This window comes from Podarcis bocagei (assembly GCF_964188305.1).
Source record: "Podarcis bocagei genome assembly, chromosome: 5".
NCBI lineage: Eukaryota > Metazoa > Chordata > Lepidosauria > Squamata > Lacertidae > Podarcis > Podarcis bocagei.
Window position 1 is genome coordinate 81,008,874 of NC_138129.1, and position 26,019 is coordinate 81,034,892.

General features: G+C 43.3%; 1 protein-coding gene across 4 annotated transcripts in view; it reads right to left on the bottom strand.

Moving 5' to 3' along the window:
• Positions 1-26,019, bottom strand: part of COL11A1 (collagen type XI alpha 1 chain) — a 261,102-nt gene that overhangs the window by 221,802 nt on the left and 13,281 nt on the right. For all 4 annotated transcript variants that reach the window (XM_081194925.1, XM_081194923.1, XM_081194924.1 and 1 more), the window contains exon 2: positions 6,586-6,753. In XM_081194925.1, coding sequence (XP_081051051.1) covers positions 6,586-6,753 — 168 coding nt within the window. The remainder of the gene's footprint in view (positions 1-6,585; positions 6,754-26,019) is intronic.

Here is a 26,019-nt window from a genome sequence, read left to right on the forward strand (position 1 = left end):
CGACATCTCAGGACCCAAGTCTGAAGAACACAGCTTTAGACCAACCGCACATTAAGTGATAACAAAGAAACAAATGTGCATTGTATTGGAAGCACTTTCTGTTGACACATACAACAATAGAGCACCCTACATGTGAAAGCTATTTTGTTCACAGCTGAAAATGGATATGCTCAGCGTCCTACCTTTTGGCACAAGTGACTGCAAAAAGGAAGAAAAAGCTCAGACCTGCACGAATGAGGGCCAGATGGACAGAGAGCTTCAGACTTGAAAGGAACTGAACACCTGCCTTGTCTGAACTGTTAATCTAATCTAAAGGATATGCTGAGAATGTTTAAGGCAGGTGGCACTAATTCATCTAGTCTGGGCATGTGCTTTCAGGCTGCTAGAACAAACTGCAGATAGAAAACCCTGTGGGAAGGTCATGGACAGAGGTTTTGAAGCGTTCTCCCAAATTGGGCAGTGGATAGCATTATCTTTACTAGATTGAGTTTTTTAAAAAACCAGCAACTCCCAACTGCTTACTGTGGAAAACAAGGCTTTATGTATTCCTCCAAGCTCAAGTGAGTATCTGTAAATATTAGCATCCTTTGGCCACCAAAATATTAAATGCAATGCTTGTCATTCAAAAGCTGAATGCCTTTATCTCAGCCTTAAGTTCACTGATTTCAACTTTGATATGTCCTGCCAACCTAGCAGTTCAAAAGCATGTCAAAGTGCAAGTAGATAAATAGGTACCGCTCCAGCGGGAAGGTAAACGGTGTTTCCGTGTGCTGCTCTGGTTCGCCAGAAGCAGCTTAGTTATGCTGGCCACGTGACCCAGAAGCTGTCTGCGGACAAACGCCAGCTCCCTCGGACTATAGAGCGAGATGAGCGCGCAACCTCAGAGTTGGTCACGACTGGACCTAATGGTCAGGGGTCCCTTTAGCTTTACTTTAACCCTGCATATCATCCATTATCTTTACTATGCAGTGGTACCTCGGGTTACAGACACTTCAGGTTACAGACGCTTCAGGTTACAGACTCTGCTAACCCAGAAATAGTACCTCGGGTTAAGAACTTCAGAAATTGCGCGGTGGCAGCGCAGCAGCAGTGGGAGGCCCCATTAGCTAAAGTGGTACCTCAGGTTAAGAACAGTTTCAGATTAAGAACGGACCTCCAGAACAAATTAAGTTCTTAACCTGAGGTACCACTGTACAGACTTAAAGAAAAAAAAACCAAACACACAATCCTCTCAGTGTCTTCCTGTAAAAAAGCAACTTTGGTCCTCAAATGGTCTTCAGAATAACAACTTGATACAGCTCTTCAAGCTGAAACAAGTAACTGCAAATATTAGCATTCTTTTGCCAGCCACATATTAAATGTTACAGTTTTCATTTGAGAGTTTGAAGGCATCGCTTGAGCATCATATCTCAAACTTTGAAATGTGAATGGAATTTCATTTTGTGTTTCCAGTACACCCAGGCTGGATTGAGAGGGGATGCAGGGGAGCGTATGCCCCAGGCAGCAGGTTAAGGGGTGGGGGCAGGCCGAATGGAATCCTATATGGCAGAGAGGAGGCATGTTGAGCGTGCCCAGGACTGACTCCTCTTTCACGTTCCTTTGAAGGCTAGAATGCTCCATCCATTCTCAGCCAGCCTACTCACTTTCCTGCATGCAATACCTTCCTGCCTATGGCTGCAAGACAAGTGCTAACATACTAGGCTGCTGTGATTACCACTGTATACAAAATCCGCATCAGTATTAAATACAATTGCATCTCACCTGCCAAACATTACTGAATGTGCTGTCAAATATCAAATGCTAAAATCAGGTACCATGGTACCAGAACTGCAGATATAAAATGTTCTAAGATATTCAGGAAATATTTTATTTTTAAAAACTCATTTTTATTTCAATTTTACTGCACAAACACCCACACGCCCAGATGAAAATGAAAATTATAAATGAACATACAGAAAGAAGAAAAAATGAAAATTACAGACACAAATATGAATAACTAAAAACTAGAAAAGATAAATATATCGTATAGTACTAAGGTCCAGTATAAATAAGAAAAACAATATAATGGAATGGAAAGTCAACCAGAAGAAAAGGTGAAATGAAATACAGTGGTGCCCTGCAAGACGAATGCCTCACAAGACGGAAAACCCACTAGACGAAAGGGTTTTCCGTTTTGGAGGTGCTTCGCAAAACGAATTTCCTATGGGCTTGCTTCGCAAGACGAAAATGTCTTGCGAGTTCCTGCGGGGTTTTTTCTCCCCCCCTCTTTTTCCCAAGCCGCTAAGCCGCTTATCAGCTGATCCTAAGCCGCTAAGCCGCTTAACAGCTGATCCGCTAAGCCGCTTATCAGCTGATCCGCTAAGCCGCTTAACAGCTGATCCGCTAAGCCACTAAGCTGCTAAGCCGCTTATCAGCTGATCCTAAGCCACTAAGCCGCTTATCAGCTGATCCTAAGCCGCTAAGCCGCTTAACAGCTGATCCGCTAAGCCGCTTATCAGCTGATCCGCTAAGCCGCTTAACAGCTGATCTGCTAAGCCGCTAAGCCGCTAAGCCGCTTATCAGCTGATCCGCTAAGCCGCTAAGCCGCTTATCATCTGATCCGCTAAGCCGCTAATAGCGCTAATCCGCTAAGCCGCTAATGGGCTAGCTTCGCAAGACGAAAAAACCGCAAGACGAAGAGACTCGTGGAACGGATTCTTTTCGTCTTGCGAGGCACCACTGTATGGTATAATTATATTCAGGGAATATTTTAGTGATATGCCTTGACTTAGCTCAGCACTGGAGCAGAATGACCAAACAAACAAATAAACATATAAAATGGTTGTTTGTTTGAAAACAACAGCAGTCCCCTTCCCAGAAGCCCACAAGTTTGTTTGTTCATACTAGGTCCCGATTTGGCTTAGCACGATGTGCTCATGAGGGCAGTATCAGATTTTGTGAAGTTCTATGACAAACTGAGCTGGTTCACGTGTAATGTTAAACCATAGTTAACAAGTAGTTGTGGTTTAATGAAAATGAGAAGCATAGTGGTGCACACTACTGATTATCACTCACTTCGCTCCTTCCTCTCTTCTGTCTTCATGAGGCAAGAAATCAGAGGCATTGTATGTGAACAATCACTCGTGGTTTATTCCCCCCCCCAAAAAAAAAGACAAGTGGTAAGCCAGGAACAAATGTGGAAAGAAACAGACCACAAGCGCTCACCTTTGGTTTGTTTCTTCACAGCATGACAAAGACAGAAGCAGGGGAGGAGAGTGACAGGCATTAAGAGATATATTAATTATTTTTTTAAAAGGAAGAAAACTCTTCCAAACGCTTCCTCGTGGCCACACCAGAGAAGGACAGGGGTTGGGCACAAGACCTGAGGAAGAGTAGGGCTCAGTCACATAACAATAAACCATGGCTTGTCATGATTTAGTTTACCTTGGGTATTAACATTATTTTGCCCTCCACTTCCTTGTAGCTATTATTCTGCCTGCCATAAGACTACCCTGTACTGGAGTTTAGTGCTCTCCAGTTACATAATTGTTTTTAAAGGTAGAATAATTTGTTCAGGTAACAGGGGAGGTAAACTCATTGACAGCCTTAAAGTGATAATGCGGTGTTCACAGACGGTTTTGTGCTCAGTTCATTAAAGCATTCACATTCTCTCCACTTCTTTTGTTCAAGTGGAGAAATCTCTCTCTCTCTCTCTCTCTCTCTCTCTCTCTGTGTGTGTGTGTGTGTGTGAGTGAGAGAGAGAGAGAGAGAGTTTTCTCTTTTCCTCTGCTGTTCAAATGGTACCCCCCCCCCCTACTTCTTCACCTGCATTCCCAGAGAGAAAAGCTCTTGAGGCCATCTGGGGGGCAGAAATGTTAGTTCCTCAGATTAGTTCTAACACTAGAAATCCTACAAATGTCACAAAAGAAGAAAGGGCGGTGAGCGAGGAAGACAGAGCCAAAGGCTATTTTCATTTAGGTAACTGCCAACATACAGCATAATGAGCGTGTTTACTCTGGCAACCAAAACACATGCACACACACAAAAACCACCCAAATGAGCAGCTTCCATATTGCAGCCAAACCTACCAACTATATTACAGTGCCGTTCTGAAAAAATAAAAACCACCACCAGCAGCCTAACTGCAAGTTAACACAAGACTTATTTCCCCTCAAGGGAATGTCTGTTCTACACTCTCCAGCCCTGGCTTTGGCAGAGGGCATTTTATTCTCTGCTAACAGCTTCTAAAAGGCAACGGTCCAATGACCATTCAAGAGCTTTCAATGGCAAGGTCACTGTGATTTAAGACTGAGTGACAGCTCCGCTCTACCATCAGTTCTTATTTGTGTAAGCGAGCCTCTTCTCAAAAAAGAGAGAGAAAAGCTCTCTAGCTAGGGCATTAGGTGGCAGGAAAACCCTGATAAAGCAAGGGGGCTCTTTAATACTGTCGAAGAGTGACCCTGAAGAGAGTGCCATTGTTCCTGAGTGACTCAGAGCTCGTTTTCAAGGGCAGCTGCTGCACAGGCTGGCCAAGAGATGCTGCTTCCCCAGGAGGAGACAGTTGTCAGGTGGCCAACACTGAGAGAGAAACTCCGCTCACATAGGGCCAGGAAGGCTGACTGCTTAAATCCCATTGGAATGAATGGGATTTCAGTAGCAACCACCGTGCAGGACCGCAGCCACTAAGTTGTAAATTCCAGCGTGTTCAATCTCATTTTTCTTCTCCTCAGGCTCACCAACTGCTCCTTGTTTCAAGACTAATATCGTGGTACCTCGTGTTAAGTACTTAATTCGTTCCAGAGGTCCGTTCTTAACCTGAAACTGTTCTTAACCTGAAGCACCACTTTAGCTAATGGGGCCTCCTGCTGCTGCCGCGCCGCCAGAGCATGATTTCTGTTCTCATCCTGAAGCAAAGTTCTTAACCCGAGGTAATATTTCTGGGTTAGCGGAGTCTGTAACCTGAAGCGCATGTAACCTGAAGCATTTGTGACCCAAGGTACCACAGTTCCTTCTTTAAAAATACGAAAAGTTAATACTATCTCTGTACTTCAGGCAGATATACTTTCTGGTCTGGTTACCACTGACAAGGTTACCCTCTGTGTCACAAAAGCTTATCCCCTACTAAGGCATACCCTCCAGCATTTCTCTGATGAAAATAGGAAAAAGGTAAAGGACCCCTGGATGTTTAAGTCCAGTCAAAGGCAACTATGGGGTTGTGGTGTTCATCTCGCTTCAGGCCGAGGGAGCCGGTGTTTGTCCACAGACAGCTTTCCAGGTCATGTGGCCAGCATGACCAAACCACTTCTGGCACAATGGAACACCGTGATGTAAGCCAGAGCACACAGAAACACCGTTTACCTTCCTGCCACAGTGGTACCTATTTATTTACTTGCACTGGCATGTTTTTGAACTGCTAGGACACAGAAGCTAGGACACAGCAACAAGAGCTCACCCCGTTCCAGGGATTTGAACCACCGACCTTCTGATTGGCAAGCCCCAAAGACTCAGTGTTTAGACCACAGCGCCACCTACATCTGATGAAAATAGGGACATCCTATCCATACCCTCCAACATTTCTCTGATGAAAATATGGATGTCCCGTTCTTCTTTTCTAGAAAAGGAGGTGCCAGAACTTACCATGAACCACCCTTGTTCTCTTAGAATGGCAATGGCACCCTTTGTGGCCCTCCATATACTATTGGACTACAGCTGTCATCATCCCTGATCACTGGCCATGCTGGCTGGTGCAGATGGGTCTTGAAGCTCAACATCTGAGAAACTATGTGTTCCTTACTCCTGACATCATATCCTGTCTATAATCTGAAAACAGTACAACCCTATAGATCTCTACCCCAGAGGAAGCCACAATGAAATCACTGGTGCTTAAGAATACAGGCTAAACCAGTTTTCCAGTTCCATTACAATGGGAAACTATGATTTAATTAAAAAATCCAGAAGCCTTCTGTTGCAAAGGGAAGAGGCGGTGGTTCTAATTCACATTATTTGATTCTAAATTGTCTGCAATCTACAACGTAATTTGTCGTGGTGCCTGGATAACTTTACCAGAAAGAAAATGAACTTTCTATATCATCACTTCCTGTGATGCTTTAATGTACTTCCTAAGGAGGGGTTGGGAACTGTTCCATGGTAAAATGCAGCCACACAAGCCCCTCTATCTGGCCTTTGGGACTCTCCTCAGGCTACACATCAGACCCGCATGCTCCTCGAGTGCTTTCATTTGTCAGGAAGCTGACATTAAACTCTGATAATGCTTCTTGTTTTCCTGAATTGAGGCTGGACAGGGGATGAATGAGTCTACTGTACGAAGGTCAAATTTATATTTGGCGCTCTGCTCACTTTGGCCTTTGGCCCCATCCACTACTCATATGGTGCCCCTGAAAAGCTGTCCAGAAGGGAATGTGGTCCTCAGTTTGAAAAGAATTTCCCCACCCCTGTTCTAAAGTGTTGGTTGATTAAATAAATGAAATCGTAAGCATAGTTTTGGGGGTGTCATAAGCTTAAAGACAAAGCCAAGAGCCTGTAAAAACATAAAAGATCAACTTCGCCAAAAAATAAATCTTGCAACTCACAAACAGCTCCCCTCACCTGGGTACAATTGTTTGGTTGGAGCACTGAGTTGGGCGTTTTTTGAAACTCTGTAGGCAACATCTGATCCTTTGGAATTCCTCCTGTTTATGCAAATTCCTGCTGTTTTTGATATTCCTTCCGGTGAATTGTGAAACTCTAATGCTTTGAGCACGTCGACTGGTTCAGCTGAAAAACAAAGAGAAAAAAGACATTATTCACACTCCTTCCAAAATATTGCACTTGCTCACTTCTTAGAAACTGAAGTGATGTATTCAGGAGCATGTTCAGGGATTAAACATCATTTTGGGTCACCCCTCCAAAAAAAAAAAATCTCTGGTGGTACAAAGCCTATTAGCAAATGTCCAATAGGTCCAACAGCCCCAGAGCTCCCTTGCTTGTGCTATCAGAAATTAGGATCTCATGAAATAAGATTGGTCAGAGTCACAACAAATGCAGAGGCCAGTATCCCTCCAATCCACTAATCTCCAACCTCTCTGCCTTTTTCTCCAGAAACAGATGCAGCAGAAGGAAGGTTATCAGGAAATCAGATGTGGAGTTAGGAAGATAAGACTGTGCATACTCGAAACTAATATGGCAGAGTTGGCTGGAAGAGGGAGGAAGTCTAAGGCAAGAGTCTGAAGGCAGCCCCGTTTAGGGAAGCTTTTAATGTTTAATAGGTTATTGTATTTTAGTGTTCTGTTGGAAGCCGCCCAGAGTGGCTGGGGAAACCCAGCCAGATGGGCGGGGTATAAATAAATTGTTGTTGTTGTTGTTGTTGTTGTTGTTGTTGTTGTTGTTGTTGTTAGAGCAACGGAAGGAAGGAAGGAAGGAAGGAAGGAAGGAAGGAAGGAAGGAAGGAAGGAAGGAAGGAAGGAAGGGAGTAATCAAAGGGTGACAAAGGTCCCCTGGATTTAAGAAATCTCTCTTATTTTAAAGGGGAAGGTCTTTCATCCAAACTATCATAGACCACTTTAAAAGCATTTTTGCTTAGACCGCAGGAGAAAGATGTCTTATAATGTACCAGAAACTTTACATTTGTCAGGGTGCCATGAAGCAGGAGCCGTGTGGAATCTGTGCCTCAAAGAGGTGAAGTCAAAGAGACAAATTTACCTCCACCGCAAACTTCAGCAGTTTTTAGACCAGAAGCATTCCACAGGAGAACAGAGAAAGGATCAGGGAGGGGCTAAGGCACTTCTAAGATGAGAAAATTCCCATATGGGTGCAACACTGACGAACTGCTCAGATTTGGAAGCTGCACTCCTGGCCCTGGGCAACAACATAGGTTGTGCCGCCACCACAAGACAGTCAACTCTTACAAATTGTTCGGCAAGGAGCATGCATGACTAGCGCATCTTTTGTACGGCAACTGCAATTTATTTGTTATTTATTAATTAAATTTACACACCATCCTTCTTCAGAATATCACAGGGCAGTTTACAGTATAAAAACACAAAAATACATAACATATAACCACCACCCCATACACATTGTTTAATTAGCCAAATGCCTGGGAGAAGAGGAATGTTTTTACTGATGCCTAAAGATATGCACCTAATGGACCCTTTACCTTTAAAAATATGCAATGAAGGCTCCATTTGAAAACCAAGGCACAGCTTCCAATTGACTGCAGGAGCTTCCTGCACTCAAGCAGAAGCCGCATTGGATGTTCAGTTTCCAAAAAACGTTCACAAACCGGAACACTTACTTCCGGGTTTGCAACGCTCAGGAGCTGATTTGTTTGACAACTAAGCCATTTGAGAACCAAAGTACCACTGTATAAGAATTTCTTAACCTGAAGAGTAACACTAAAATGTTAACGAGGAGGAAGACAAGTAGTCATAGATTTGCCTTTGAACAGATGCAATGATAGCTAACATCCTTGACCATTGGCCATGCCAGCCAACAATTAGAGGGTACCACATTGGCACAGAAACCTGGCACAGAAGAAATCAAACTGAGAAGAGAGACACAGCTACAACAACCAGGAACCCAACTTTGGTAAACCACAGAAAGAAGTGTATACAGAAAAGATTTCCTCAGTGAAAAAGAGGAAATTTTAAACAAGTTACGTAGCATGCTATCAGTTTGGATTTCATTCAGCAATCCACCCTTCTGCTCACCACCCTTACCAAAATGATAGTTTTATCATGCTTTGTCATGGTTTTCTCTCTAGCTGGAAACTGAGGGCAAGTCATGGATTATATCACTACTGCACTGAGCAAAATCCTTCCAAATGTAGTCAGGAAGAAAGGGGTGATTTCCGGGAAGAAATTGGTGCATTTCCTCATCAGAATCCAGAGCACATTCTGAATAAAGAATAGCTGTTTTCCCCCCTTAAAAATGCAAGTAGATAGGAAAACCAGAAGCTGCCTGCATGTAGACAGTATTCTTCAACCTTGGGTCCCCAGATGTCATTGGACTACAGCTCCCAACATCTTGGACCATTGGTTAAGCTGGCTGAGGATGATGGGAGCTGTAGTCCAACAATAATAATAAGTCAGATCACTGGAACTTGAAAGATAGAATTCTCTTGGTCTTTCCCTAGTCTGCCACACCTTAAGATGTTTCAGGGGGTTTTTCTGGCCACAGAAACATATGCATAAACCCTGGGTTGGCCTGTGCACTCGCATTTGTCACTCACCAACATTAAGCACCAAACTACATGCCACAATAAAACCCACTGTTACAAATGCGTGCTGGAATTAGCTTCTTTCAGCTCAGTGGCAGAGCACATGCAGAAGGTCCCAGCTGCAATCCAGGTAGCAATGAGAAAGAAGAAGAAGAAGAGTCTGTACTTGATATCCCACCTTTCACTCTCCTGAAGCAGTCTCAAAGCGGCTAACAATCTCCTTTCTCTTCCTCCCCCACAACAAACACTCTGTGAGGTGAGTGAGACTGAGAGACTTCAGAGAAGTGTGACTAGCCCAAGGTCACCCAGCAGCTGCATGTGGAGGAGCGGGGAAGTGAACCTGGTTCACCAGATTACGAGTCCACTGCTCTTAACCACTACACCATGCTGGCAGAAAGACCTGTATCTGACACCATGGAGAGCTCTTGTGACTGGTGAGCGTAGGCAACTGGTGCAATGTATGTTCTGACCACCTGGCTCCTGAATGACTGAATAAATGAGCAACACTTGATAAACAGGACTCTGAATATATATATATATATATATATATATATATATATATATATATATATATTTGCTTTCGTATGAAATACCCTGCAAAGTCTGCCCAGCCACGTACATTGGACAAACAAACAGACGAATAAATGCACGTATCGCAGAACACAAGAATGCCGTCAAAAAAGAAGAAAAAACTTCCTCTCTTTACCAACACATGAAAGAAACAGGACACGAAATTAATTTTGCAGATTCCAAATTGCTCTTTAACATGGAACATCACCACAAGAGAATAATCATGGAAGCCATTGAGATAGAGAAACACCCTCACAACATGAACAAGCGTGACGACACGTCCCGCCTGCCAGACATCTGGAAATTAGCCCTCCCCACAAAAACCGACACCAGAACCAGAGGCACACAGAACGCCATCTCCAATCAACCACACCAGACCCAAACCCAGACCCTCTCCACAGATAAATTACAGACACCATCCAGTAGCCAAACCATAGTGGCACCTCCGGATGCTGCACCCCCCTGCAATCCCTACACAGATCTGGCTGGCACAGGGCACAAAACCACAGCTCGCCCCTATACTCGAAGCCAAGCCAGAGCACAACTAAGTGCAGTACAGCCATCTTCTCAGAAAAACTCTTCACAAGCTCAAGAGGTCAAGACACGAAAGCTTTAGCAACTAATCCACACCTAATGACCCTCCTAAGTGGTACTCAGAATATCACTCAAGATATCACTCAAGATATCCCTCAAGTAATTAATGAACAAAAGAAGAAAAGGCACACTAACCTGGGAACTTCCTCTCTGCCCAGAACGTTGGAGGCTATACACCACACCCCCTCAACAGTATTTATAGGAACTCAAACACTGAGATCCTGCTCTGTTCCAGTAACAAGAAGCCGAAAGCACCAGCCTGAAGATGACGAGTGAGACCTCGTCGAAACGTCGCCTAGACACCCCAACTCTTACACGGGAAGACACCCGAAGACACCAAAACCTGCATATATATATATATATATATATATATATATATATATATATATATAACTGCAAGGTTAGTGTATCCTGTCTAAGGATGGATATATCTGTCGATTTTGGTTTCTCATTTTTCCAATCTTAAATTCTGTTTGCCCCATTATCATGTCAGTTTGACATTTTGGTAATATATGCACTTTTACACAATTTTGACTATAGTTCACAGCTTTCAAGCAATTCTTTCCAATGTACTGTATGCCAGTATGTTATTTTCCCTAATATACATATTTTTGTGTGAACCTTTCTCTAATATACACATTTTGTACACCCCCCCATTTTAAAACCGAAGAACTGCACCACAAAATTCTAAGGAGGACAAATTTCAAAGCATAACTGTGTTTCTATTAGCATATTGGTTCAAGAAGTGAAAATTCCCTGCACCCCTATCCTATCTCCCATCCACCAGTTAGAAATAAGCTCTTAGAAGAAAGCAGGTGGCAGCAAATCCTATAACCAAACTAAAGTCCTTTCTGTACCCAGTACTCATCACAACCAGCTTCTTTCACAACAAAAGGAGGTATCACCTTGGGTCCCATGGCAAACTCAAGAGTTTAAAGTTTAACCCATTTTATCCCCAGAGCAACCCTGTGGAGTAGACTAGGCCTAGAGAAAGTGGCAAACCCAATGCCATCCAGTGAAATTCATGGCTGAGTGGGAATCTGAAGACAAATCTCTCTAGCTGAATTCCAGCAGTCCATTGGTTATTTGGCTTTCAATTCTGTAAACAGGTACTGAAAATTGTCCCAAAGCACAATTGCTTACTGAGGCTCCCCCTGCATAAGAAGATTTAACTGATTGATTAATTAATACTGGCTTAGGGGGATTATAGTATTTTTACAAGGAATATGCATGTACATTAACCAGGGGTAACATTTTTATAGATTCTTAATCTGGAGACTGGATTAGGAAATTCTCAAGAGACATTCCAGCTTTATGATGCTATGGCTGTGTTTATAAAAGCCAGGCTCTGTAGCCTTGATCCCTTTAGATATATTGCATCTAATCAACATTCAAACCAACCAAGTTAACCACTGGCTAGATAACGTTGCATAAAATTAAGTGAAGCCTTATCCTAGGCAGGACATAGACACCTTATTATTTATACATCAACATTCATTTGCCGCAGATATGGGGAAGCAGTGGCCCTCCAGATGTTGTCAGTCCAGTCAGCATAACCAATGCTGGAGTTGCAGGTAACAGAATCATAATATCATAAAATATAGAATCAATGCCGGAATCTCAATTAGATCATACAGGACTGATGGCCATCCAACCTCTGCTTAAAAACCTCCAGTGAAGGAGAGCCTACAACAGGATTCCTCAACCTCGGTCGTCTAGATGTTTTTGGCCTACAACTCCCATGATCCCTAGCTAGCAGGACCAGTGGTCAGGGATGATGGGAATTGTAGTCTCAAAACATATGGAGGGCCAAGGCTGAGGAAGCCTAGTCTACAACCTCCTGAGGGAATCCATTCTGCTATCAAACAGCTCTCACTATCAGAAAGTTTTTCATGATGTTTAGTCCGAATCTCCTTTCTTGTATCTTGAAGCCATTGGTTTGTGGCTTACCCTCCAGAGCAGGAGAAAACAAGCTTGCTCCATCTTCCATGTGACAATTGTAAATATATTTGAAGATGGCTATCACATCACTGTGGTCTAAACCACAGAGCCTAGGGCTTGCCAATCAGAAGATAGGCAGTTCAAAACCCCACGACAGGGTGAGCTCTTGTTGTTCGGTTCCAGCTCCTGCCCACCTAGCAGTTCAAAAGCACGCCAAAGTGCACGTAGATAAATAGGTACCCCTCAGGTGGGAATGTAAATGGAGTTTCTGTGTGCTGCTCTGGTTAGCCAGAAGTGGCTTAGTCATGCTGGCCACATGACCAGGAAGCTGTCTGTGGACAAACACCGGCTCCCTCGGCCTATAGAACAAGATGAATGCCGCAACCCCAGAGTTGTCCGCAACTGAACCTAACGGTCCTGGTACCTTTACTTTTATCACATCTTCTCTCACTCTCCCCTTTGCCAGTCAAAACATACCCAACTCCCTCAACAATTCTTCATAAGGCTTGGTTTGTTCCCCATCCCAGTTTTAGTGATTCGCTTTATTCCCTCAGTAGAGATGTCAAGCACCAGTGAAGTGAGAGGCTGGAGGGGCACTCCACACAACCAAGTTCAGATGGCAATGAATATGGAAAGTATTATTTTTCATCACAGGTAATGGTTGTGTGAATTATCATGACTCGTGTTCCTACTTGCTTGCAACTACAAAGGTCTATGGAGTATAAATATATGTTCTATGTTGCATAGATCCCATTCACATAGAAACTGATGGTTTACCTGTACCTAAATACCCGTATTTTTTGCACCATAACACTCACTTTTTTCCTCCTAGAAAGTAAGGGGAAATGTCTGTGCGTGTTATGGAGCAAATGCCTACGGGTGGTGGTGGGGATCTGCTGCAGTCGTGAGCAGAGGATCCATGGTTCCCCTTCCTTCCCTCCTCCGTGGCTCGCTTTGAAACAGCAAAGCGGGAGAAGAGCCACTGAGTGAAGAGGAGAGAGGGACAGAGAGCCTGCTTGCTTTAAAGGAGCAAAGCGGGAAAGGATAGGAGCTACTTACACATCCTTGTCCCTTGAGTGCTTTTCCTTCCCTCCCCACTTAAAACGTGGTTACAAAGCACGGATCCACATGGATCCTCAGGATTTTTGCATTGGGCTACTCCAAACTCACTGTCAGATCACATGTCTGTGGCCACAGCATGAACCACAAAAATCATACATCCACTGTTTCGTTTAGAATATTTTTTTTCTTGTTTTCCTCCTCTAAAAACTACGTGCGTGTTATGGTCTGGTGCGTGTTATAGAGCGAAAAATACGGTATATGCCCTATACGTTTTGATCAAAAACAAACTCTTTCACACCACACCCACTGGTGGCAAATGAAATTTAGTATTGATATAGCAGTATTGCTATATGCTATATATTGACCAAAAAGTCACAGTTCCTTAACATTGCAGGTACTGCAGTGTAACAGGGACACTGGTAATCAGACAGACTAATGCAATCAGCTCCATGTCTGAATGCAGCCTAAGTGTGCAAGAATACAAATAAATTAGCACCTTTTTGTTCTCTTTTCTGGCCAGAAGCCATGATTTTTGGAGAGGAGGGGTAGCCTCCTTATGAGATAGCATTCCCATACCTCACTCCTCTCAGTGGCCTATTTGTGACTTCATTCGTGTTGAAATTCACCACCCGAGCTCACTAGAAGAGGATAATAATAATAATAATAATAATAATAGTAATTTACTGCTACTACGATAGAACAATCCTAGGCATGTTTACTCAAGGTTAAGTTTGTCTTGCCATAAAGAAAACAACCAGAACTAAATGGCAAGCAGCTTTCTGAGCACCAGCTCACTGTAGCAAACAAAGAAAAGAAAAGATCTCTTTTCTCTTTTGCCTTCCAACTATACTAAAAGCAGTTGTAAAACTTCAAGCGAGGCTCAGACAGGTTGTTTTCTTCATATACACTTTTAAAAGACATCATCATTTGCCTTAAACTTGAATTAAAACAGAACAAACAATTGCTTAGAATCCTAACACTTCATAAAATAGTTGAAAAGAGTACAAATGCTTTTTCTCTCTTAGCTTAGATCTGATATCAAAATTACTATGCATTTTTCTCCCCCACCCCTTTCCATTCTACCATTTCATAAATCTGCATGTCCTCTGTCAGAAACACATGGCAGCAAACCTGGAATTATTCAGCACAGCGCAGCGTATAAGCCAGCCTGAAGGCTGATATCAAAAGCTGCTGAATTTGCGGCCAAACCTCATATTGCCTTGTGAATGTTCTAAAGACACATGTTCCAAGTTTTCCCTATCTGTCAATAGATTTTTACGAATTTCCTTCCATCTGGAAATTAAAAATGCAGAAACAAACAAACACAAAAGAAACCATAAAGTAACTCAGAAGGTTTTGCACAATTCCCAAGGAAAAGTTGAGTAACAGAGGGCAAGTTTTCCTGAAAGACGATTTGGGCAGCTCTACCCATCTTCCCCGTGCAGTATGTAGCTGTGGGAAAGATGAGGTGGGTGGCCCTCTGCTGTGTATTCTCAGTTCACTCAAGTTCAGTTGCTGAGGTCCATTGAGGAAGGGTCATTGGAAATGTAAGGAAAAAGAGGGTACCTTTCATCATATGTGGTGGAACTGTAAAAAGAAAAAGGAATTCTGGGAAATGATAGATAATGAACTTAAAAAAATTGTTTAAAATAACATTCGATAAAAGACCAGAAGCCTTTATCCTAGGAATTATAGGTGCAGATATACCAAAAGATTTGAGAAGAATATTCATGTATGCAACTACAGCTGCAAGACTGCTGCTTGCCCAGCAGTAGAAAGAGGAGAAAAAGCCGACAAAAGTGGACTGGCAGATGAAATTATTAGAATATGCAGAGATGGCAGGGAAAATCAGAATTTGGGAGGATCAAAGCTTCAAAAGGGAATGGGACAAATATAGACTGTATTTAAAAAAAACCACCAGTGTAATCATTTGAGTTCTTTGGCAGGCTTTCAGTAACTTGCAATGTTACAAAGACTTTGGATATTTTGGAGGACCATGATGTGGAAGAATTATAATATGCACTTCATTTAGATATATAAAGGACCCACGGAGGGGAGGAGGGAAGTCCTAAGATTTGGTAGAACCTTGGTTGATTTTGAAATTGAAATGTGGTAAATATGAAATTTATTTTGTAAATTTAATAAAAATTATTTCCCAAAAAGAGAGAGAGGAAGGGTCGTAGTTCAGTGGTAGAGCATCCTGTTCACATGAAGGCCCAGGCACAATCCCTGGCATATCCAGTTGGAGCTGAAAAAACACCCCCATCTTGAAACTCTGCCACCAGTCAGGGACACCAGTACTGAGATAGAAGGACCAGTGGTCTGATGTGGTATAAGGCAGTTCCCTATGTGCCCATACTCTAGCAGAGAGCACACCGTCAAGCTAAGGCTGGGGAGACCTCTCCCTGAATTCTCATTTAATTCAAATGAGATCATTTCCAAAGAGGAGATGCAATTTCTGGAGGGTGTTGGCTTCATTTCAGGATAGAGTAAGCGTTACTATTAGCACAGGCACTTGAGGGGGGATGGAGACCAGTGACCAGAAGTCTCTGCCACCACAGCACTTTTAAAGTATGTGCAGAATGAATTTAAGGAGGATATTGGACAAGCTGGAACGTGCACAGAGGAGGGTGCTCAAGATAATAAAGGATCCGAAAACCAAGCCTTCTGAGGAACAGGTGACGGGGTTGGGTATGTTTCTACCGGCAAAGAGGAGACTGGGTGGAGATGTGATAGCCATCTTCAAGTATCTTTAAAGCTGCCACATGGAAGATGGAGCAAGCTTGTTTCCCCCTGCTCTGGAGGGTAGGACTCAAACCAATGGCTTCAAGATACAAGAAAGGAGATTCCAACTAAACATCAGGAAGAACTTTCTGACAGTGAGAGCTGTTTGACAGTGAAACGGACTCCGTCGGGAGGTTATAGACTCTGCTTCACTGGAGGTTTTTTAAGCAGAGGTTGGATGGTCATCAGTCCTGTATGATCTAGTTGAGATTCTGGCATTGCAGGGGGCTGTGCTAGATGACCCTCAAGGTCCTTTGCAACTCTACAATTCTTTGATTTTTTGAAAGTGTAAAAAGAACAAAAAGAGCTTCTGATGGCATGCCAATATCCATCTACACAAACTCTCACCTCGCCTTTGAAAGCTGATGGAACATCCCTCCTCGTCCCATTTTCCGCCTGCCAATGTGTGGCAAATTGGAGGCAAGAGGGGATGTTTTGGGTCAGCCCTACTTCAACCATTCTTCAAAACTGTCGGCATTATGTTATGGTTCTATGTGCTCTAGCAGAAAGGCTGCCCACAGGTAGAAAGCATAACCACCACACCCCACTTTTAGTTGATTTCAATCATCTGTTGTTGTTTTTCTACCAGAGTCCACAGGCATAAAAACAGATGAGGCACCACCAGAAATCAAACAGATGAATAAAAAAAAAGAGGCGATGCATCAAAGGAATGTTGGGAGATAGAAAAGATTTAATGAGGAATCTCAAAGGCCCAGACTACATCACCACTAAGAATTAACAGAATACTGTTTGTGCCAAAAAGTCAGTGCCTCATGAGCTACGTCCAACACTCTCTTTCTCTCTCATATATATGTATATCTGCTGCAAAGATTTTGCACATCAACACCAGGCATCCCCAAACTTGGCCCTCCAGATGTTTTGGGACTACAATTCCCATCACCCCTGACAACCGGTCCTGTTAGCTAGGGATGATGGGAGTTGTAGTCCCAAAACATCTGGTGGGCCAAGTTTGGGGATGCCTGATCAACACATTTTGAGCATCAACATTAAACCATCAGAATCACACCAAAGCAGTCATCAAATCATTGAATGCAGATCTCTGATAAGGCCTTTCATTCATTACAGTGGTGCCTCGCAAGACGAAAAGAATCCGTTCTGTGATTCTCTTCGTCTAGCGGTTTTTTCGTCTTGCGAAGCAAGCCCATTGAAGGATTAGCAGATTAGCGCTATTAGCGCTATTAGCGGCTTTTAGCGGCTTATCTGCTGATCGGATCAGCTGATAAGCGGCTTAGCGGCTTAGAAAAAGGGGGGAGGGGAAAAAACCAGCAGGAACTCGCAAGACATCGTCCTCTTGCGAAGCAAGCCCATAGAGAATTCGTTTTGCGAAGCACCTCCAAAACGGAAAACTCTTTCGTCTAGTGAGTTTTCCATCTTGCGAGGCATTCGTCTTGCGGGGCACCACTGTACATTCAGCGAGTGTACAACCTGTGTACACAATACTGGATCTGTGCATTTGTACAGTTATTCACATGTAATGTTCAATAGGTATACAGTCTGCGCACCTGCACATGTGACAGTTGAGTTGTACATCTGCAAGCTTACACTCTTTCACACTTAGACATGTGTACAGAGTGCGTGTACCTATGCTCATTATAATGGGTGAGAAAGCCTTGTGTGGCAAACAACAGAGCAACATTTATAAATCCATTGTATTACCCCTATGCATGTTTACTTAGAACAAACATCAGTCGGGTTTTCTGCATTAAACGGTGAGTTTTTCTGGGCGAAGTGGCTGGACAAAAGGAAAATACTCTTGGACCTGTGTCTAGAAATCATGGGAGAAACTGAAGTAATCATGGGACAAAGGGAAGTGTGGATGAACCCTTGCTTGGGAGAAAATAACAATGAACACAATGGGAACTGCTTGAAAATAGATCTGCGCAGAATTGGGCTGCAAGAATAGACATGCATGGTTGTGTATCAGAGTGAGATCCACAGGGCTGGTTAGTTGTATGATCCCTACCATACATACACATCCAGGTCTGAAGGTATAATTCCCTTAATTTCTGATGTTTAGGCAGTGAGTGCCACTGTTCATGTAGTCGCTAAATGGCCTCGGTCCAGTATACCTGAAGGAGCGTCTCCACCTCCATTGTTCTACCCAGACACTGAGGTCCAGCACCGAGGGCCTTCTGGCGGTTCCCTCACTGCGAGAAGCCAAGTTACAGGGAACCAGGCAGAGGGCCTTCTCGGTAGTGGCGTCCTCCCTGTGGAACGCCCTCCCACCAGATGTCAAAGAGAACAACTACCAGACTTTTAGAAGACATCTGAAGGCAGCCCTGTTTAGGGAAGCTTTTAATGTTTGATGTATCACAGTATTTTAATATTCTTTTGGAAGCCGCCCAGAGTGGCTGGGGAAACCCAGCCAGATGGGCGGGGTATAAATAATAAATTATTATTATTATTAGTCAAAACAGCAGCACCCACTCATAACTGGAAGATAACTAGAATGTGGGGAGGGCCCTGAACTTTGCAGAAATATTGTTGCTTTTGTTGTTGTTGTTGTTAGAACAAACCCTAAAGGGGGGCAAAAACAGTCCAATGAGGTCTGAGCATGCTCAAGGGCTACTGAACACTTCCAGACTGTGAGGAGGAAGTGGAAAACCAGGGGAGCCTGGAAACGGAACAACTGGAATCCTGAACAGGGAATGTTTCACATTGCAACATGCAGCAGTCAGCATAGTGGGTTGGTGGTGTTTACCTGACCTCCCAGCAGGTGAGTCACTGCTGCTTACCAGGAGAGGAAGGTACAAGGCAGTAGGGCAGGTGGTGTCATGCAAACACATCAGCTGGAGCACCATATTGGCTCAGCTGGTGTGTTTGCACCGCACCAACCTCACGGGCACCTTGTTCCTCCCAGAAAGCAGAAGCAACTTACCTGTTGGGAGGTCAGGGCAGTGTTTGTGCCCCTTCCCACATTCATTTGCTACTGCCCATCCCAATGATCATTTATGCCATCTACCCCAACCAAGTACTGCAATTGTTTTTCTTTGGTGTCTCTATGTGCATGGTCAGAAACTGCCATCGTCCCTGAATTGAATTGGGGAGTTTAATAACAACTGGAAGACCACAGAATTCCCATTCTTCTATACCTCTCATTGGAACTGAAAGTATGCAGCTCTTCTAGAAAATGCAGGCATGTGCAAGCTTAATGAGGATTGGTACTGTATTTCGTAAAAGCATTCCTGCATTATCTTCAATCAATACGAGCATTTGTTGAGTCTTTAATCACAGACACACAACACCTTTCCAAAGATGGAGAAAGAAATGGCCAAAGTAGGGGGGGGGTTCCCCTAATAAATGATAGCAGGTTTTTGAAAGTGTGTGCACAATATCACAGCCGATTAAATCCTTCCAAATTATTCTGTTTCCAAATGGCTGCACAGTTGACTCATAGTTCAAGCTCCCTTTGTTTACCGCTCACAATTTTTCTGTCACAATTAATGGCTGACTAGAATTAGGAAAAGAGAACCTCTATCAGGAGGAAGAGTCCTTTGCTAGACAGTTCAAGGAGAGACAGAGCAGTATACATCCCTAAGCGTATTTCAGAGGATACAGGCCTGGTCTCACACCAAACGTCCTAGCCAATAAGAGGATACTCATTAGGGAAGCAGACACTGTTTCATCCTTGGCATGGCCACTGAAGCCTCGGCCTTGCTCCAAGTTGTAACTTGCTGACATTGGCCTGTAGTGTAGCTGAAGACCTATCAGCAAAATATCTTAGCAATGAGAAGGGAGTTTTTCCAGGGTGGTGGTTGATGACTCCAGGTTGTGGAGATCTAATATTATAAGACCCATTTCAGAAATCCAGGTAAAAAAAAAATGTTTTAGGGAATGGATAATGCCTCTCCAGAAGTTTATTGCCTCTGCCATAGCTTGCCAACCACCTCTGTTTTGCATACGTTACTGGGGATGGCTGGGTGGTGGTGGTGAATTCACTTACCCATAGATCTTTGATGCTAACATGCACATGCATTGTGACCAAGGCTCCTAGTTCAGACATCATCTTAATCAATCTTGTATTTCCCAATACTCTTGGCTGGAACAGCACTAGAATCATGAGTTGGGAGAGTGGAGGGGAGAGTCCTCTTCCCTCCATACTTTCAGTCACTGAAGGAGAATCATCAAAAAAAGCAGGCAAATAAGTGGGTAAGGGGAATGAGTTGGAGAGTTATGGGTGGTGAGCTGAGTGGAAGCAAGCAGGTGAGTGGAACTGAATTCTTCCCCAGCTTGACTTAAAATCCAAGCCAAATAAGAACTGTGGGGATGGTGGGAGTTCATGATGCTCATGTTATATTTCAGTGTAATGAATCACCAGGGTTCATATTCTGAAGCAAGGAATTACAGATCCTCAGCAACATACCTATTTATTCAGTTAAGCCTTTTCTTTGCCCAATACCAATTTACACAGCCCATCATTTGAAGCAGATGTGTTAGTAAACCAGCCAGAAACATTTCCTTGTTGTTGTTGTTTTTATATTTAAAAAGCATCTCAGAATTGTTTTATTAGTAACTATTATTCAATCTTAAAAGGAGAGCGGCACTAGTAAATCCTAATACAATAAAATGAAGCATGCTAATGAAAAGCAAAAATAACAAAAAATTTAAAGCAGCAAATGGAATTTAATATCAGAATTGAACTGGTTGTACTTAACTATTGCATAACTCCAAGCATCTCAGACGCATTCAGAAATGCCTAGTTACTGAACAGTCAGCCACAACAGAATGCTATACAGAAGGAAACTTGCATACTGCACAACACAGGCTAAAGGAATTCACATATTCACATCAAAAAGGGCAAAATAGGGGGACAATGTTTTATAGAGCATCCGGGGGTTGGGGTGGTTGTTCCCTGATATAAACAAAATGTTGGGAGAATTTAATAGAAATGCCTGCCCTGTTTACAGCAACCCTTACCCCTTCTCCTTTACCTATCCTGGGAATGGGTCCTGTGCCATCAGCAAACTTGTTCCTGTATTTCGGTGCGTGTCTGCACTTCCCCACTTGCTAGCATAACATGTGTGAACCATCCTTTAAGTTCCTTACCTTAGCCTACCCAATCCAGAGAGAGGAGGGGAAATGTTTTGCCAAGCTAAAGAATTCTAACATGAAACCCAATAGGGATGGGTGCTGTGGGACCACAACTCCCATCATGCTTGACCAGCGGCTGTGCTGACTGGGGTTGATGAGAGCTGGAGTCCCACAACATGCAAAGGGCCACAGCTTTCCCTTCCATGACGTACCCTAAAACCAACCCATGTGTGCTTGATCTGGGCCACTGTAGGCCATCCCTGACACAAAGTTCAGGCATTGCTCCTAGGATACATAGTCATATAAACATCACCTTCTTGGACAGGAAGAAGGTCCATCTAATCCATCATTTTCAACCATGGTCCAGATTCATGGCCAATAGGGCCACCATCCCCTTGCTTGTTCCCACCATCTGTTTATGTGTTGAAATTCAAACTCAACAAGTCTGATTTCCCAAGGGGAATGCCCTTACTCATTAACATGCCGCATGGTTCCCATCTCTTTTTAAATGCTCTGTCTCCTTCATATGCTGGGCCATATGCTAGCTTAAACTTCTGTTCCTTGGCTCCTCACTGCCAGGAGGAGCAGCTGCTGGACAGACAGCCTCCTTGTGAGGAGAGTGTATGAGCAATTTGTGGTGTTTTTTTCCTAAATGAAAGTGATGTCAACTGTGGTGGGTCAGGTGTGTGCCCCACTTGCCTGCAGAACTGCTGATTTACACATGTGTACCTGCCACTAGGCCAGATCTGATTCCCCTGCCCCCATGGGCCAGGTTTGGACCAGTAGGCATGGCTGTCCAGCTGTCAATCACCCGACGTCTCAAGTGACAACTGATTGGTGCCGAGAGCAAGCCCTGCTGGAAGTGTAACCACATAGATGGACCCCTTTTTTCATATGTGGTGGACTTGCAAGAAGGCAAGGGTATTTTGGGAGACGATATATAACGAGATTTTAAAAATGTTTAAAATAACTATATCCCCTCCCCCCCAAAAAAAAAACTCCCGAAGCTTTTCTTTTAGGGATTATAGGGACAAAAGTCCCCCCAAAAGATGGTTCTGTTGTTTATGTATGTTACAACTGCAGCTAGGACTCTCTCTATGCACAAAAATGGAAAGACCCTAAAGCAGAAATTCCTCCTAAAGAAGATTGGATAAATAAGGTGATGGATTATGCAGAATTGGCAAAGTTAACAGCTAAAATAAGAGAGGAAAGCTTTGTGGAAGAACGGAAACCCTTTCTGGATTATTTAAAGAAATATTACATGATGAACACACGAGTAGGATTTGAACTATGAGCAACAGAAGGGATTAAAGATTACAGTAGTTTTGATGATAGAAGGCAGAGTGCAACACAGGAAAAGAAACAGAAAGACCATGGGAAAGGGGGTGGGAAGTTGGAGGGAAGTTTTTCTTATGTACTGAAATGTATGTGTGAAATTTTGGAAAACTTAATAATAATAATAAAAACCTTCACAAAAAAGGGCATAGCCCTCATAGTTTAAATAGTCATCAATAGCTCTCTCCTCCTCCCTTGGCCCCACATTTGCCTTGCCCCACAGTTTTCTCATCATGCGTAGTGTCACACTACATTTGAATACAATGGTGGGCAGATAGCAAGTTCAGCAATGGTGATTCTTCTTATTTGCATGACTAAAAGCTTTGTTTCTTTTACAGCAGTTTTTTTAAACATCTTTTTGTAACTGATACTCTCAGAGGTGAAATGCTGGTGCCAAGTTAAACTCCTGGAATGTGTTTGCTTCATGATTGTATCTGAGAGTATGGTAACCCAAGAATTGGTTAAAGCGGTGCAAGAAACGCGATGTCCTCTCCGCTCGGGGGATGCACGTATCGCGATCAAATGGAGAATGAGAAAATGTGAATCGGCAGCTCTGTTGCTCACCAAATTATAGTGAACATGTACATGTCACACTGCTACAGATGTTTACAGCAGCTTCCAAACCACAGTCTATGTGCCGTACAATGAACACAAATCCCAAGCACAGATAGTAAACTGAAGGATTCACATGGGGTTTCCTGTTGGACCTTTTTGAAAACAAAAGGAGAACTTTAAACTGTGAGTAGACGGGTTCAAGTTCTTTGGCCTTCTAGCTACTTGAAATTGGAAGCTGTAGAGCAATGTAGCTTCCTAGCCTATGAATATAATCCGATTTTCATCTCTTCCCCTGAAAGGGCAAAAGAGTTTCCAGCCCTGCAGAAGTTCTGTCTAAAACGTTATATTGTTATACTTCATTTTAAAAGTCGGGCACAATTTTGTGGGAACGTCACATACCCATAAACATGAACCCCCCAAAAGAGGAGCGTGAAGTAGGTATGCACACAGAAGGGTGGGAGAAGCAGCCAGCTGAGTGTCACTAGTAATAGAGGGGTGTAAGATACCTGGTGGTTTCAAACCAGGGACTCCAGTGGCAAAGCCCAGGCATCTTCTTCAGGCACTTACAACTTGCACAACTAGCTTACAAAGGAGGAAAATACTGGCGCAACTTTTCTTGCACAGCCACTCATGTTTGGCCACACCCACTGCTGGTATGTGGCCTCCAGAGGGTTGGCCAAAGTTGAATGCAGTCCTCAGGCCAGAAAGATAACTCACCTATAAGTGCCCTCCACTTATTGTTAGATGATGGTGCCTTGACCACTGGCCATGCTGGCTGGCTGATGGGAGCTGTCATTCAGCAACATCAGAGGATGATCACATTGGCTACCCCAGATCTAGCAGGACAAGGGTCAGATACTGGGATCATATGGTGTAACTGATATAGCAAATTTTAATCAACGTATGAAACAGTTGCTCACTCTTTTGCTTCATAAGAAAAAGAAACTAGTGTGATATGGGTATTGTAAGTTCTATCATTTTACTGCATCATTCTGGAACTGCTGCCAGTCTACCAAAGTGAGAGAAACTGTCAGTAAGCATAAGCCTCTCACAACTGATGAAGTCCTCTCATCTGAGTTTATGTGCTTCATACTCCCAAAGCCTTTACTTAGTGCTCGGTGATGCTACCTTTATAAAAGAGGATGTTGCATTGTTCCTGCCTCCTGGCTGAATAGTACAACGGCTCCTGAGAATACAGAATATGGTCCTCCTTCATATAAATAATACATGTTAAGAAATGGAGGACTTTTGGACCTATGTAGACCATAGAATCTAGGTCAGAGTATTAGATCAATGCCCAATCCTAAGGTTCACGAAGCAAGCACATAGGTTCTTAGCATCTACAACTGCCCTTCTGGTGTAGTTCTCAGAAGACCATTACTGCTACTAATCGAAGCTGGTTCATTCATTCATGTTTATCAATGGTTGGCTGTGGCATCTATCCAAAAGTCATCACAGAGCTCAAATTAAAGGGTTTTCCTAACACTTCACATCACCATAGCACAATGCTTCTCCAAGGATGCCAGTTTGCACATGAAGCCAGTGGCAGACCAACATTTTGGGAGCCTTGAAGCTTGAATTGTCATGGGGGCCATTCACAACCAGCAATGAGATTTGGGTAACCACTGTTACCTTCTTCAATGGGGTTGTTCCATGACAGATCAGCACACTTTTATAACTTCTGTGCTACTGTCGCTCAAACTTTGAGATTGTTGAAATATATACAACCAAAAATTAATCAATTTGAGTTGTGCAATTCAACCTGAGTCTAGTAGATAGACCCAAAATTTTAAAGGAATGTGGACTAAAGTCGCTTCTGGGGCTCTCCAGAATTAGGGGCCCTGAAATTTAAGCTTATGGGTTTCATAGTATATCCACCCTGCATTGAGCTGCAGGTCACCAACAGCTCAGTTAGTAATCATGCAATGAAAATAAAGTTATGCATGTCTATGTGGTAATCATCTTATGTGGCCCTGGCAATGTTCAGGACGCAAGGGAGAAACATGCTAAGAGGAAGGCACGCTTGGCAAATCCACACCGTGATCAACGCCCGCCTGGGAACCAATGTCCTCACTGTGAAAGGATGTGTGGGTCCAGAATTGGCCTCCACAGTCACTTACAGACTCATTGTTAAAACCGTGTTTATGGAAGACAATCTTACTCGGCTGCAAGTGATCGCCAAAGAAGAATGTCAGATGTGGGGAACCTTTGGCTTTCCAGATGTTGTTGAACCACAACCTCCATCACCCCAGGCAATTAGTCATGTTTGCTGGGGCTGATGGGAGCTGTAGCTTGGCAACATCTGGAAATCCATAAGTTCCCCATACCTATCCTGGGTGCAATGCAGCACTTCAGGGGTACTGGAGAACTCTTTGGTCCTGTATACCTGAAGGAACGTCTCCACTCCCATCGTTCAGCCCGGACACTGAGATCCAGCACCGAGGGCCTTCTGGCGATTCCCTCATTGTGAGAAGTGTGGTTATAGGGAACCAAACAGAGGGCCTTCTTGGTAGTAGCGCCCGCCCTGTGGAACGCCCTCCCTTCAGATGTGAAGGAAATAAGCAGCTATCTTCTCTTTAAAAGACATCTGAAGGCAGCCCTAATTAGGGAAGTTTTTAATATTTAATGCTGTATTGTTTTTAACACTTGATTGGAAGCCGCCCAGAGTGGCTGAGGAAACTCAGCCAGATGGGCGGAGTATAAATTATTATTATTATTATTATTATTATTATTATTATTATTATTATTATTATTATTATTATTATATTCTAGGCTGATATACCAACTCAAAGACTTTAGACTGCTTGATGGCACATAAATGAAGCTCCTTGATGGCAAAAGGAAAGGAAAGCACAATCTAACTCAAAAGGGCTGCTAGGGAGTTTAGGCCCTTCCCGGTTGGGGAAGAAAGCCTAACAACTGCAAGCAGC